General features: G+C 45.9%; 1 protein-coding gene across 5 annotated transcripts in view; it reads right to left on the bottom strand.

Moving 5' to 3' along the window:
* The window catches only part of LOC142572949 (activating molecule in BECN1-regulated autophagy protein 1A-like), a 120,037-nt gene that overhangs the window by 48,407 nt on the left and 55,650 nt on the right, over positions 1-15,980 (bottom strand). For all 5 annotated transcript variants that reach the window (XR_012826175.1, XM_075682415.1, XM_075682417.1 and 2 more), the window contains 2 exons: positions 10,891-11,204; positions 3,154-3,334 (listed from right to left, as the gene is read on the bottom strand). Coding sequence is in view for 4 of the 5 variants with exons in the window: in XM_075682415.1 (XP_075538530.1) it covers positions 3,154-3,334; positions 10,891-11,204 (495 nt within the window). In the remaining variant the exon portion in view is untranslated. The remainder of the gene's footprint in view (positions 1-3,153; positions 3,335-10,890; positions 11,205-15,980) is intronic.

Here is a 15,980-nt window from a genome sequence, read left to right as displayed (position 1 = left end):
GATGGGCATTAGTTTCCTGCCCTAATGATGATTTGGTGTTTCTTCTTTGTACCCAAAGGTTATGCAATTAGGGGGTTTCAACTGTGAACAACCAACTTGAGCGTATAGCAATCGATGGCAGACTACAATTCGGATGTTATGGTAAGAGCAGGTCACTTCTGATTAACCGCTGACACATTGTCTAGGTTACCGTGGTACCGAATCTTAATCCTAATAAATGGTTCCAAATTATTTGCTTTGGTGGCTTATTGAATTAAAGAAAAAGAAAGAAGCTGAATTTCATCCTGCCTATGCATGCATGCTGCTGAGCCAACAAAACGTGAGAACTGGGCCACAACACCAGCTCAGCTAGCAATACCACTCCTGAAGGAACAGACACAATATAGGTATCCTTCTAAAATGATTAAAATAGAACCTCATTCATACGTTAAGGAAATAAAAAGCGAGAAAAAAAGCACTAACCGCAAGAACATACCATCCGAGTCACTAAAAAATTTGGCAGAGTGAAATGTTGACGTCTACGCAATTCGATGTGTTGCACGAATTGTTGCAGCCCAAGACGCCGCCGCGCCAAGCTGGCAGGGGCCGAGAAGGTGCACTGTCATTTTTGCGGCTTCAGCAAGCTCACATTTGCACTCGTCGGATTCAGCCTGGGTCAGCAGCTTCTTGGAGCGGGGCATTTCGGCGGGAAATGTTGACATACCCGATGAGCGCAAATTGTCGTAGTACGAATCGCTGTTCAGCGGGTAGGGCCTGAGCAACCCGAGACGCACGTCGTCGTCTTCCTATTGCGTAATGTTTTAAGATGGCAATGGAAAATTGAAATGAAATTGAGCCAGAGTACGATGCCTGCAATGGTGTCCGAGTGAAACACGATGCTCGCTTCCCGGTGCCTGCAGCAGGAAACGACGGCACATTTGGATTGTCCCCTATTCAAAGCGTGCAGTACGCTTCCAATGGCACTACGCCCGACATGCTTTGAAAAAAATTTAAGTCAAGATGCTTATCGCGATAGGGTTGGCTGCAATAGCTGTGTTTGTGGCAAAGGACGACACGGGAGGAGATTTGCTGGTACTGGAATAGGAAACTGAGTATGCGTCGGTGTTTTTACGTGAGATGGGCAGCCGAGTATTGTTGGGAAGCCGCTGCAGAGGACGGCTACTGTTCCCGATCACAGGTGCCTTGCACCTTTTCGTGTTTACACGGCCTCTAGCGAGTGAAAACATATCATATGATCGTAGTTTGGTAATGTGCCAAACGTTGGTGGTTTCTGGCAACGTGTGAGAACTGGTAAATAAGAAGCATAAATGTATTGGGTCATTTTTTGTGTTGTCAATCACAAATGTTGGCACCAGGAAATTGTACGTAAGGGGATCGTATCAACAAAGTTCGAGTGTGGTTTGCTACAGAATCTTCTTGCATCTCTGTGCATGCATAAACAACGCTACTGCTTTCAAGGTTGCCAGGCTGCACCGGCCATGTTGAGTGAACAGAATGAAAAGACATTCAATTACAGGTGTGTGCTGTCCGTAAGACTACCAAACTTTTTGTGCCTACGACAGCATAGAAATGTACATTTCGTTCCCCCCACAGCCATGCAGGAAGGCAGTTCAGCAATGCCTGTTTTATGCAGTTGACTTCAGAGAAACTATGCAACTTTTACACCGAGACTTCACAATGTCGACGAGGAATATGCTAGCAATTATGAAATTGTAGAAACAAAACAAAGTACAGTGAAGCCGTGTTACTAGAGACACCGCATTAACAAACTTTTCAGATTAGTAAACCTTTCAAAAATGCCCTGCTGACTACTGATAGTCTAAATGTAAAGATATTTCAGTACTAAGATTTTCAGAATACTGGACTTCTTAGAATAATGATAGTTTTTATGTCATGTTAACAACACATCGGTACTACGAATTAATACTTCGAAATCTAAGGATTCTTTGGATTTTCCTGCATCTTTCATGGCAGCTGGAACAGTAGGCCAGCAAACAAGGCAAAGAAAGCGGATGCTGCAACGCATGGGTTATAAAAACCAGAGGACAAAAAAACGCGAGATGGTGGGAATATAAAAAATTTTTTTTTTCTATTGCAAAGGGGACAAGGCATCAGGTTTTTCAAGCACGTGCTCTGCCGACACAAGTGTCACCTAGCAACGGAGGCGCATCCCTTCCTTTTTTCAGCCTTCTTCCTGCAGCCATAACAGCTACGCGCGCAGAGAAATGCAACATCTGTGCTCGCAGGGTTGCCACACCGTCGCACTTTCCGGATGGTGTCATTTACATGTGCTTGTATTTCAGAATAGCTCAAGTGTCTACCTCGAGGGAGACCACCGGTGGTGTCCTTGGCAAGGAACATGAAAAACAAAGAAACAAAAAACCTTGTGTTTAGGAGGCGACACGGAGCTTCCCAATTGTAAGTGGTTTTCTTGGAATCAGCATCTCTATTGCATGCACCGCTCTTGCTATTAGCGGCGAGAATTTGTAGTGGCACCCTCTCGCGAGTGATGTCACGGCCAGGATGCCAAAAAAAACCCGCAATGGGCTCGTCTACACTCCTTCGGCTGGCACTGTAGCATTGAATTTGAGAACTGTATTGTCACCTAAAAAATAAGCTCTTTGAATACATTTTCGCGAACGAAGACATCATAAAAATATATTTGAGACGACCTCCATAAGTATACAAGCAGAGGGAACAAGAGCGAAGAAAAGAAAACACTGCAGAAGACACCCGGACACCGCCCGAACTGTAGCAGACGACAGGTGCGAGTCCGTGCCCTGACATCACGCGAGCAGCGCTCGCAGCGCCCCTGTAGTTCGTTCTCGGGGCTAATACAGTGCTTCGGTGGTACATGGCAGCAGAATGTATAGAAAATGACAACAGCATGAGCTGAGAGCCAACAGCGACATTTTTGTGGATAGCTTATACAGAGACAATCGATGAACTAATGGGTGAAATGGTTAGTTTTGGGGCTTTCACTATAATGACACTTCAGAAAAACGAACAATTTGCCACAGTCCTCTGAAGTTGGTCTTACTGAGATCAAACGTTATTCAGCAATTTTCAGCCTCGAAGACTCATGTCCCCTGTCAGTCATCATGATGGGCAGTAGTTTAGTGAAGATGAAATGCCAAGCAGCATGCCACTGACCTGGTGGATCTGTTCCCGAGCGACAGCCGTGGTCAGGGCAGCACTGCTCAGGCTCTGCAGCGACATCTGCAGACGCGCGAGCAGCGACACCAGCGACAGCGACACATCTGGGTGTGTCGACGACAAGCCCGCTCCACGACCCGACGAAGACGAGGCCGTCGATGAAGGTCCGGCAGAGGAACTGCATGAAATGGAGGAGCTGAGCTTTTGGGACCGATACCCCTACAGAAAAGAAGATGAACTGCCTCTCTGGTCTCCAACAAGTACAAAAAGCCAACGGGCATGTTGATTCATATAGTGACACATACTATTACCGTATTTACCTGATTCTAATGCACCCTCGATTATAATGTGCCTTCTATTTTCATGCCCATAAATTAGAAACACAACGTCTTCGATTGAAACAAACACCTCGATTTCGTGCTTCAAGGAATTATAAATGTGATGCTTTTGGTTAGGAAAGGTAGGTGGGCTAGTTGGAAAAGACGAAAGAGGCACTCTACAAAATTGTCTTTTGCTGTGCTCTAAGTATCAATACTGTAATGCCTTTGGTTCTTCCCACACCAGCTTTTCATGGTCTGAGGGAGAGTAATGGCAATATGCTAGCACTTTAATTAAAAAAAGTGGGCTGGGGATTGCTCACCGTTGCTATCAGAGGACTCCTTCTCAGCATCCACAACACACAGTATCTCATCTCTCGTGCTTTCTATGCATTAGAGATACAGCATTTATTGGCCATCTTGCAAACCATGGCAGCTTCAACAAACTTGCAGAGCTTGCACACAACTACTGCAGCTCCCACAGCTGCAGGAACGAGTGGATTGAAGAGTATTACAGGAATTCTTTCTTCCAATGATAATAATTGTCACTATTCTAGTATTCGTTTTGCACTCAAATTTAGTAATGCAAGTCTTCTTTCAGTATTTTATCTTTTTCTTTTACAATATAAGTGTGTTATACCCCTGTCACACTGGACGTTTTAATGTCATTCGAATCTAATGGCATTAGCATCAAATGACAGTATTCGGTTGCTACACAGCGATATTTATCGCCATTAGAATCGAATAACTTTGAGAAACTCATTTGGCTTTGCAGTCGAAGGGAATGTATACTCTCCACCCCAGAGACAAGACAAAATATGACATTGAGAGTTTGTAATTTCAGAACTGCTCGAGTGAAGAGGCAATTAATTTTGCGTGGTTTAAGGAATCTATCATTTTAACTAGAGAAAGACTGTACAGCAGGCTGTCCCAAAATGCTTTTACTCTCCACCTCAGTGGCGTGTGGCGGCCGTCCCTTTACTAGTCGGCCATACTGTAAACAATCGGGCGCCTTTGTGCGTGTTTTTTGGCATCTCTAATGGCATCTGCACCTATTTGATTATCCAGCCGCTGATTAGTATGCGTTGCTCGCAATGGAAAGCACACATCAACTAACCGCTTTACCTACTGCAACTGAGCATCATCATTCAGCGCTGCCATGTCAGTCATATTGTTCGTCTGCAACTAATCGGCTATGGCTATCAAGCTGGTTAAGCCTTGTTTTGGCTTATAGTGGCCAGAGATTCTGGAATTAGAAGTTTTATACATGTGTTATTTTAGTGGACCGACACCCCATAGTTATATTAAAGCAAACATTTATTTTTCAGACATTCTACACAATGCTTGTTCTCCTTTTCTCGTAATTTTTTTTTTTTTTTGCAATGATCGCCATTGATATGACCGAATGACATTACTTTTTCCTGTGTAGCACCACTATGGTTCGAATGGCATTTGTTGCATTGAATGTCATTCGAATCTAATGGCATTAGAATGTCCAGTGTAACAGGGGTATTAGAACTGGGTAAATACAGTCACATATTTTTAACTGTATAGGCCCTTTCTTATGGTATTCTCTCCATGCATTACAACTATAAAATAACTAAATAGAAACAAACACAGACTTCCACACTTTAGGCAGCATTACTTTTTTTTCTACCTTCGCTTTAATAAGGATGGTGCAACACACCAGAGGCATTATTTTGAATGTGAAAACCAACAACTAAACTGAGACACAGACTGAAAAAAAAGAAAGATCTGAGATTGCCTCAGGAGTGTGATTTGCCTGTTTTGGTACAATAGTTCCTTTTAATACGGGACGGAACAGTGAAAGAAACAGAGACTGCAGTAACACAGAACTTGGTTTAATTGAGAAACAGCCTAGAATATATATACAGTAAAACCTCATTAATTCACATTTCATGGGACCGGAAAAAGTGACTGAATTAACAGAATGTTGAACAAATGCTTACTATGTCAACAAACTTTTATTTACTGAATGAGTCAGCAAATCATGCCTTTATTTATTTTGCAGAAAAGCAGTGCGGAAGCTGCAATTTTTGTCATCTCGTGGCTGATTACAGGGTTTCTACTAAGTTGGCATTTCCAAATTCCCCGAGTTTTCCAGGCTTTCCCTGAGTGCCTTTGCAAAATTATCTGAGTGATGCAGAACTATGTTTTATGTCAAGACGGGCTGAAACCATATCGCCCAATGCCGTCACTCTCTAGTAAGCATACGAAAAAGTTAAAGAAAAGCGACTTAGTCCAATATGAATACTAAGGAGTAGTGTTTATGTTATTCAATAAGAGAATAGAAGGGAGGGGTTAGGAAAATGTCTTCGAAAAAGATTTCAAATCGAGTTGGACATTTTCAAATACGAATAAAAAGGAGATGCAAAGAGAAGCAAATATTTTCAAATGTGAGCTATTTCTATCAACTGACAGCAAGCTCATCGGTACGAGGCCCGAACTTTGTCACAATTGAGATTCTCTCTCAACAGCTTGTAAGTCAACCTCAACTGTCCCGACATACTCTCAGCCCGCGCACGACGCCTTAGTGTTGTGTTTCACTGCTTTGAAGATTTGGTTTGGATGAGGGACACCTGCATCTCTGCGTCAGCCAACACTTTTTTTTGAGCTCAAGCTCCTTCAAATCGGCGGCAGCACGCTTCCTTTCCCGTTCATTCCTCAATGCGTAGGTCCTTTCTGTTCTTGTCCTCCTTCCGCCACTCATTCGTCCCACGGACCATTTGAAGCATCTTCTTGGTCAGTTGCACAGTCCACGTGCGATTTTTTGAACTCCCTAGGGGGCGCGAAAACGTCCGAAAAATCGGCAGGTGGGAAAAAATAAATGCATGCCATTTACTTCCCTTAAGGGCTCAAACCGCCACAGGCACATTCGAAAACGCTCCGAAGGCCTGTCAGTGCACGTATTAGGCATATCAGTGCTCATACTGCCACAAGAGATATCGGGTGCATGCGTGTATAGTTAAGGAATACATGCTGTCCCATGGCAAATAGCCCCTTCCCACGCTTGTTATGCTTCACTGCAATACTTCTGCATATGGTTCACCAAGTAACATTTGTGTGCGGAGTGCGGAGGCAAAGCTGACTTTCGGGAACCGGCATTATGCAACGCATCATGCTTTCCAAGCTTCCAAGCCAATCGCAAGGACCACAAAGGCAGAGTCCGTGCCATTGCTGATAGCAACAAATTCTTTCAATAAAAAACACGGCATCCAACGGCAAGAAACTTCATAGCGAATGTCGAAGCAGTTAAGCCTAGCATTGCCGCCGTGGTGGCTACCGCTGCCAGCGGATCTGCATGCGAGAGCGCCGGTTCGAGGCGGCAAGGTAATCAAAATGGCAGCGGTGGTGGCTTTGATTAATGCAGTTTCGGACCTGCGGTCGTGACGAAACCTCCGGAAAATCGGACGGCGAAGAGTTCTTACGTCAGAAATTTCAGACGTTCTGATACATTGACTCTATGGGGTACGTGGTGGTGCCGCAAAGCCATCCAAGTTATCGGGAATCCGGAAAGTCTGTTGACTGTGCAATGGCAACTCCTCCAGCCGACGACCGGGCGTCAAAGACGATTCATTACGATTCCTGTCTGTTACTCGAGCCAGCATTACTTCGACTTTTGACCCTTTCAATAAAATTACAGCTAATTTTCCCTGACAGAAGCACAAATTCCCTGACTTTTCCCTGAGTTTTTCCAGACTACTCAAAATTCCTGAGAATTCCCAGTCTTCCCGGTTGGTAGACACCCTGGATTAGCACTCTCACAGGTGAAGTCCTCACAACTTCCTTCGCAGTGCAACGGTGGTACTCATATTCATCCTGGATACGCTTTTCACTCTAGAAAGCAGATCCCGATTATTATTTTTTCGCCAGCGAGCCGACTGCCAACAGATAGCTCATCCATCTCAATGTAGCCAGTGCTTTTCATCCTCAAGACCTTTGCACCGAGTCAAAACAAGACTACCATTTGCTGCAACAACTGCGGATGAAAGTACGGTCGCTATCGATGCGATCATGGATGGCGATTGCACGGTTTAAAAGGCATGTGGCTGACATGCACACCAAGTCAAAACGAAGCTACTGTTTGGCGCAACTCCTGCGCATGAAACTGTGTCAGCCATGATGCGATCATGGATGGCACCTATGCAGTTATGAAGGCACACAGCTAACGTGATTTCATGCATGGCATTGATGCAAGAATAAAGGCTTTGAAGGCACGATTAGGCACGAAACGTTCTGGTGTTGCTGTCATTCACGTACAATTTCCACTGATGACTACGGTGATGCAGACTCCACTGTTTCGTTTCAGCTGGACGCTAGTGCCGCTTTTTCTCTTTCACGTCGCACATTTGCAGCGCTCCGTGCTCGCCTAGCTCTGAGAGTTATCCGAATTAACTGATGTGCGGCCAAATATGTTTGAATTACCGAGAGTTTGGTCGTATTAAATAATGCAAAAGCCTGACGGGACCAGAGGATAAGTCCGAATTATTCGATTTTCCGAATTACAGGATTTTCCAATTAACAAGGGTTGAACTGACAAGGTTTTACTGTAGTAGTAGTAGGAACCAATTTAAATGTGTTTGCGGCTTATCTGTGTTGTAGCATCAACTGGCATCATCACTGTAGTTAGATTGTGCTGTGTAGTCCCTGCGCTGGCATAAATCTCTTCCACGCATTAGGAACAAAAGTGCGCACCTCCTGGTGCACTATCTGATCCCAAATGAAGCATACTTATACACACCACGAAATGAATGCGACGACGAAAAGGCATGAGAAATACATTCTGCGTACAGTAGAACCGCACTGATACGACCTCGTATCAACGGAAAATGCGATTTTTTCAGCACCAACATTCCATACAATGCATGCGACGACGAAAAGGCATGAGAAATACATTCTGCGTACAGTAGAACCGCACTGATACGACCTCGTATCAACGGAAAATGCGATTTTTTCAGCACCAACATTCCGTACAATGCCCAACTCCGATAGGTATTCTGCACGTTAGATACCATGTAAACAAGAAAATGCACGACATGCGCGCAACTTAGAATAGTAGTCGCCCGCCACATCAGCTTTCCCCACAATACTTGTTCGCCTGGCTCATGTGAAAACGTCAGCATGCACTCAGATTCTGATTCCAGTACCAACTCATCTCCTGGATTGTTGCGTGCCACATTCACAGCCATCACTGCCAAACCTATTGCGATAAGCCTCTTCACCTATCTGTTCTACATCGTGTGGGGCATAGTGCCATTGGTAGTGTGCTGCACGCTTTTAGTGGGCGATAATCCAAATGTGCCGCTGTTCCCTGCTGTAGGCGGTGCAATGCAAGCGTCACATCTTGCTTTGGCAGCATACGGCACCGCCCACCAGCTCGATTTCATTTCGGTTTCCCATCGTCATCTTGAAACACGACGCCATGGGAAGATGACAACGTGTGTCTCGGGCCGCCAAAGCTTGGCGCATGTAGGCGTCTCGTGGCTCGTGCGCAATGATTCGTGCAACGCTTCGCATCACGTGGATGTCAACTACAGCTGAGTCTGTTACATTCTCTTGTTACTGCGGATAGCACATTTTCTCGGACAGCATGTCTTTTTTTTCTAGTGCATTTTTGCTATATGTATGAACGAGGTTCCACCGCAGTTTAGAAGGGTGATGGTATAGGCTAGTTGGTTTTCCTAGTTTTCTTCCTGTGTCCCTTGTCCCGCTTCATGCTGCTCCACACAGTCCACTGCGGTATTTGCTGTTTGCAGCTTCAGAGTTCACTGCATTCGTGCAAGTAATCAAAGACACAAGGTACAATCTCTTTGGCTTCTTTACCATATTATGCATATGCACGATGCTGTGAAGTTGGAAGCTACACGGTTAAATAATAATTCGAACTCTGCTGGTACCCTTGTCTTCTTTGCCCAGCTTGATTCTGCCATTATTAGGTGCTATGCAGATTGCACAAGCCACATGCTCTCGTGAATAAAAAGAATAGTCTCGTTGCGGGCCCGGCCCACCCAGTCACCTTTGTGCTTAGCCTAGACATCCTCTTGCGATAGGACCATGATGCAGTCCATATAGCATCACGATTTGCATACGATTCAAATATTCAATCTGCTCAACTTTACATTCTTCTACGTCTCCCTGGTTGTGAAGTGCCCTTTGTTGGGTTGGTTCAAGAATGGCTCAAGCAAAAAGTTTCTTATAGTTACCTAAAGAAAAAACTTGCATGGTGCAGTTGTACAAAGTAGAACTTTGTTTATATACAACCTGATATCCCAAAACAAATTTGACAACTGTAGTTGACATCTATGTAATGCGAAGCTTTGCATGAATTGTTGCAGCCTGAAACGCTGACGTGCGCTGAACTGGAGGGGCACAAGTGGCCCAAGATGCACATTGCAATTTTTGCAGCTTCAACGAGCTGATGTTCGCACTCCTTGAATTCAGCCTGGGTCAAGCAGCTTCTTGGAGTAGGGCATTTAGGTGGCAAGTTTTGACATGCTCACCTGGAGAGTGAGTGAGTGAGTGAAAAACTTTATCAGCTCTAGATTCGCTGGTCTTCTGTGGTCTTCAGATGGAATCGTCCATCTTCTAGCACAACGGTCGGTTGCCCTTAGTCCAGGGCTCCGCTGGATGCTGCTGCCAGTTGTGCTCGCCGAATCAGACCTTCTTGGTCGACCTGGCGATCGCTGGAGAGCACTCCCTCCCATTGCTCCGCACTCGGGTTTGGTATAACGGGTACCACGTCTATCTTCTGGCATGCCCACGTTATGTGATACAGCGTGGGTGTTTCGTGGCACCAGGGGCATTTGTCATTGTATTGTGTGATATAAGTTTTGCTGAGTACGTTTAGGTTCGGGTACGAGCCCGTTTGTAGCTGCCTCCACGCGACAGAGTCCTCTCTGCTAAGGGCTGGAGTGGAGAGAACAGTTGCGGACCTAACACCAATACACGTCGAGCTGTCAGGGCCCAAGGGGCCCGGAAACACTTTGTTCTTTTCCTATTGCACAGTGCTTTAAAATGGCAAAGGGAAACAAACGAAATTGAGCTGGTGCATGACACCGGAATACGATGGCGCCAGAGCGCATGGAAAGACAGCTTACGTGATGAAATGCCTTCTCAGGCTTTTCAAAGACAGTTCTCAAAGGATTGCATCGCTTCTACGCTCAGCGTACTTAACTGTACTTGATTTCCTCTCTGATTCCATCTCAGATCTTGCATTTGCAGTTGTTTTAGCAGCAGAAAACACACCAAGACATAGCAGTGCCAACCACACCTATAGTTACTTCATACATAAAATATTGCCTTATGTCCATGTCTGTTATAATAGAATTATACTGTATTGCAAAACATTTGTGTGTTCGACGATTAATGAGCTTCCCCAGCGCTCTTGCTCACTCACATGGATGGACCAGCAGAGGACATCCTGTTCGCACGACGATTTGCAGCCGCCGCATCCGCCGGCATCATGTATCTCGGTGGTGCCGTTCGGGACGAGCCGCTCCTTGTAGCCGTCGGCACATGGGGCGGCGCCCACATGGGGGAGGCGTGCAGTCGCATGCGGCGTTCCAGCCGTGAGCAGATGGAGCGCAGCCGATAGAAAGTGGCCCAGAAGCGGCGGCTATCGGGGCCCGCCGCTGCGGCAGCAGACGTCGGTCCGCTCGCACCAGCGTCTTCATCCGCAGAAGAGCCATCCTCAGCTCCATGCAGGTTAACCTGCATACACAATCCATTGCCTCTGTCACCGTCTCGCAATGTCTCCCAAACTAGCGTTAACAAGAGCAGCATGCTATTTAACGGCAGAGTCAAACATAAGTTGGTGGAAGCAAAAGCTGTTTTATCAAAATCGGGCTTGTGAAAAAATCGCGGAACAGACGGCGACAAGAACATTTATGGCGTAACTACAACCTTGGTGAGCCAAAGTTAGCATTTATCGCTAGCGTTACAGCAAAAATTGGAAAGTATAATTTCAGCAGCCTAGTATCGCATAGCTTGCGAACATTTCTCCATTTCTCTCTGTTAGCATCACAAGCAAACTAGCAGGCACTCCACAATGACTTCTCATAGTCAGCTTGTCAACTACAGGTAACCTTGATGCTTAATTTAAGCTGAACTGCCCCTCGCTAGTCAACTATACCTCTGTGCAATCTCAGGCTCGATCAATGCTGCCTCGTATTGCCAATGATGTAGTACAGTTCTAGCTTTTACACTCCTAACTTGAACAGAGTTGATGTTCCCACATTTTGTGAACATGATCCGTGAGGAAACTGTGTGTATAGGAAATTACAACCCTTGGGCTTAGCAGCCAAACAAAACTGCACATAGCAGTGAGATTTGCAATGTCATACGCATGGACCACGTTTTGAAAAATGCCTAAAAAATCCCACGTACAAAATTTCGGCTGCCTCTACGCACTGATTGGGAACATGTGATGGTGCTATTCAGAAGAACCAAAACAACAACAAAAATCTTCTTATCCGTGTTTTATGGGACTGGAAACAAAATGTTCAAATCAAACGAATGTCACATTATCAAATCTTTAATGAAAAACAAATGCTTGCTACATCTACACAGCTTTATTTACTGCAGACATCCCTAACACTCATTTCTCTTCAGCCAAAAATCAGCATGGAAGCTGCAACTATCATCTCGTGACTGATAAAAGCACTGGCAAGAGCATCGAGGCTTCCTTCACAACGTGGCAGCAGCGCAAAACACGCATCTTCATCTGAGTAGACACGCTTTTTACTACCGACACACTCACCCCGACTATATTGTCACAAGTGAGCCAACTGCAGTGCTGCCAACCATGGGGAAACTTCCATAGACCTTAGATGCTTTGTGTCTTGTTTAAAAAAAGAAAGGAAAATTTGTCCAATCTAAAGAAATTATGCGTATGGCATGGAGGAAAGAAAAACTCGCAGATGTGAGAAAGCACTGCTGCGACGCTGCAATGACCAATACATAGAACTGGCAACGGTGCGGGGTGTTCCGATTTCCGTCGGCGCAAATGAACTTTGCAAAATCAGGCGAAGTATAACTTATCACTACTTCATCGCAGTGAGTGCACCTCACCAGGCAGAGGACAGTGTGTGACTGCCCTAGGTTCATTGACGAAGCACTGCTATTTCACTACAGTATTGCCGTTTGTACTTTAAGCTGTGCTGTGGATTTCTCTCCACTTTGAGTGAAATACCTACCTGTAATTGGATGCTGTCACATCATAGAAAGCAGCAATCTCAGCCTAAGTGGACATACAGCGCAAAGTGCGACAAAGCGGTCGCAGTGCTGAGCTGCTGACTACGTGCGTACCATATTTACACAAATCTAACAGCACCTTTTTCAAAAAAAAAAAAAGGCTCCAAAGATTGCCTGCACTTAACAATTGGGTACAAGAAACCAACGCAATGCTTGTGGCGCTGCCAACAGCATACTGTCAGACGCTGTGTCACCGTCACTACGACATGGTGGGAGAGCATCTTTTTTTGAAGGTTGCTGTGGGTTCATTTCCTGCTTAACTATGATCACTTTCGAAGATACTATCAATTTTGTACAACTCAACACTGGAAGCATTGGTGTATAGGGCCGTCAGCATTCCTTGTGCTGTTTCTTGAGCCAGGAACGCTCTCAGCCACATATTTGGAGAACTCCAACGCAGAGTCACCTAAAATATGATGAAAGTGCTAGCAGTATTTTCAAATACCACCTTGTGTACTTGTTAAATTGCGGCCAATGAAGTGCAAATCACGACGACAATGACGCACCTCTTTCATTATGAAAGCTCACTTTAAATAAAGTTTCCCTTCCGTAAAGGTAAATTCTGCCTATCTCATTTTTGCAGAACATGAAGTGCAGACATGCAATAATATTCTTTTATAATTCAGCCGCATATTACATTGAGGTGCAGATTTGTTGTTTTCAAGCACGCAGAAATTGGGTGCACATTAGATTTGAGGCGTGTTAGAATCGGGCAAATATGGTACTTAAGTTTACCACGAACCACCAACATGCAGAGCAACCTAGGACAGAGTTTCAGCGATCACGTGTTTTGGCGAGTTTCAGCTTGGAGAAAAGAAGAGTGTATGCGTATCTGCGTGCTTCACTGAAAGTTATGTGTCAGAGCGTAAGCGTGGCTGCATGCCATGAACGTCAGAAAATCTTGCAGGACATCTTTTACATTAGTGTCGTGAAGCGGCATACTGTTTTGACACTACTATATTATGCAAGGAACATCCGGCACCCATATTCCTTACAATTCGAACAAGATTCCATGTCAGTCTTGGCACGTTGTTGCTGTCTGAACATGCTGTGTTGTCCAGGATACTGTGTTGTTCTCGCACAGGTGACACAAACAACTTGAACCGCCATGCAGACGCAGAGTGCAGAAGCGAAGTCATCCTTTGAAAACTGTTTTTGAAAAGCGATCAGCCTAAGCGAACGAGCACAGGAGTCAAGTCCTAGTCAGTTGTGGCAAGTAGCGATGGCACGAGAATGACTTGTGCCTTCTCATGCAGAACAGTGTGCAGGAGTAGTTTCTCTCACACTAGCAATGTGCATTCTCTTTTCCCTGCACTACAGTTAAACCTCGATATAACGAAATTCTAGATATAACAAAGTATTTCACTTTTTGTAGCCCTCTGTCCATAGAACACCAAGTATTTTGAACCTCAATATTCAGTATATTCAATATTCAATTCAATAAAAAAAATTTCACTGCTGTCACAAAGGAATGCTGAGACAGTAAATAGAAACTTCCACGGATGCAGATAGTCAAATTATTGAATTACAAGCGGCTGCTTGCAAAATGCACCTCTCAAATTGCATGCTGTGTCTCAAGAGAGACCCGCGAAGTGGAGCCGCATCATGCTCCGTACAACATCCAAGTGCGACAAGATCCTATTGGGCACCACATGTTACAAGAGGGACCCGCGAAGTGGAGCCGCATCATGCTCCGTACAACGTCCAAGTGCGACAAGATCCTATTGTGCACATGTCACAAGAGGGACCCGCGAAGTGGAGCCGCATCATGCTCCGTACAACGTCCAAGTGCGGTAAGATCCTATTGGGCACCACGTGTCACAAGAGGGACCCGCGAAGTGGAGCCGCATCATGCTCCGTACAACTTCCAAGTGCGACAAGATCCTATTGGGCACCACACGTTACAAGAGGGACCCGCGAAGTGGAGCCGCATCATGCTCCGTACAACGTCCAAGTGCGACAAGATCCTATTGTGCACCACGTGTCACAAGAGGGACCCGTGAAGTGGAGCCGCATCATGCTCCGTACAACGTCCAAGTGCGACGAGATCCTATTGTGCACCACGTGTCACAAGAGGGACCCACGAAGTGGAGCTGCATCATGCTCCGTACAAATCCAAGTGCGATAAGGTCCTATTGGGTACCACGTGTCACAAGAGGGACCCGCGAAGTGAAGCCGCATCATGCTACGTACAACGTCCAAGTGCGACCAGATCCTATTGTGCACCACGTGTCACAAGAGGGACCCGCGAAGTGGAGCTGCATCATGCTCCGTACAAAGTCCAAGTGCGATAAGATCCTATTGGGTACCACGTGTCACAAGAGGGACCCGCGAAGTGAAGCCACATCATGCTACGTACAACGTCCAAGTGCGACCAGATCCTATTGTGCACCACGTGTCACAAGAGGGACCCGCGAAGTGGAGCTGCATCATGCTCCGTACAAAGTCCAAGTGCGACCAGATCCTATTGTGCACCACGTGTCATAAGAGGGACCCGTGAAGTGGAGCCGCGTCATGCTCCGTACAACGTCCAAGTGCGACAAGATCCTATTGTGCACCACGTGTCACAAGAGGGACCCACAAAGTGAAGCCGCATCATGCTCCGTACAACGTCCAAGTGCGACAAGATCCTATTGTGCACCACGTGTCACAAGAGGGACCCGCGAAGTGGAGCCGCATCATGCTCCGTACAACGTCCAAGTGCGACAAGATCCTATTATGCACCACGTGTCACAAGAGGGACCCGCGAAGTGGAGCCGCATCATGCTCCGTACAACGTCCAAGTGCGACAAGATCCTATTGTGCACCACGTGTCACAAGAGGGACCCGCGAAGTGGAGCCGCATCATGCTCCGTACAAGGTCCAAGTGCAATAAGATCCTATTGTGACCACGTGTCCCAGGAGGGACCCGCGAAGTGGAGCCACATCATGCTCTGTACAAAGTCCAAGTGCGATGAGATCCTATTGTGCACCATGTGTTGTTTGCTTTAAGTACGAGTGAAAGTGTCCAAGGATGAGACAAGAAAGATGGTGGCTTCCCGAATGCCGCCTTCCTATGCGAGCAAAGGGACCAAGGGGGAGGGCGGCGAGCTCGTGGTAACATGATCAAGCGCACGGCGGAGTCGGGGTTAAGTTGGCGCATGCCTCAATTTCTGGCGCGCATCTCAGTCATGTCTGCGCATGGCTGTAAGCACGGCTGAGCACATATGCAGCTGCACACTCTGCTTTAGAGGT

Source organism: Dermacentor variabilis, chromosome 2, assembly GCF_050947875.1.
Source record: "Dermacentor variabilis isolate Ectoservices chromosome 2, ASM5094787v1, whole genome shotgun sequence".
Taxonomy (NCBI): domain Eukaryota; kingdom Metazoa; phylum Arthropoda; class Arachnida; order Ixodida; family Ixodidae; genus Dermacentor; species Dermacentor variabilis.
The sequence above is the reverse complement of the archived record's forward strand: the minus strand, read 5'-3'. Positions and strand labels throughout refer to the sequence as shown.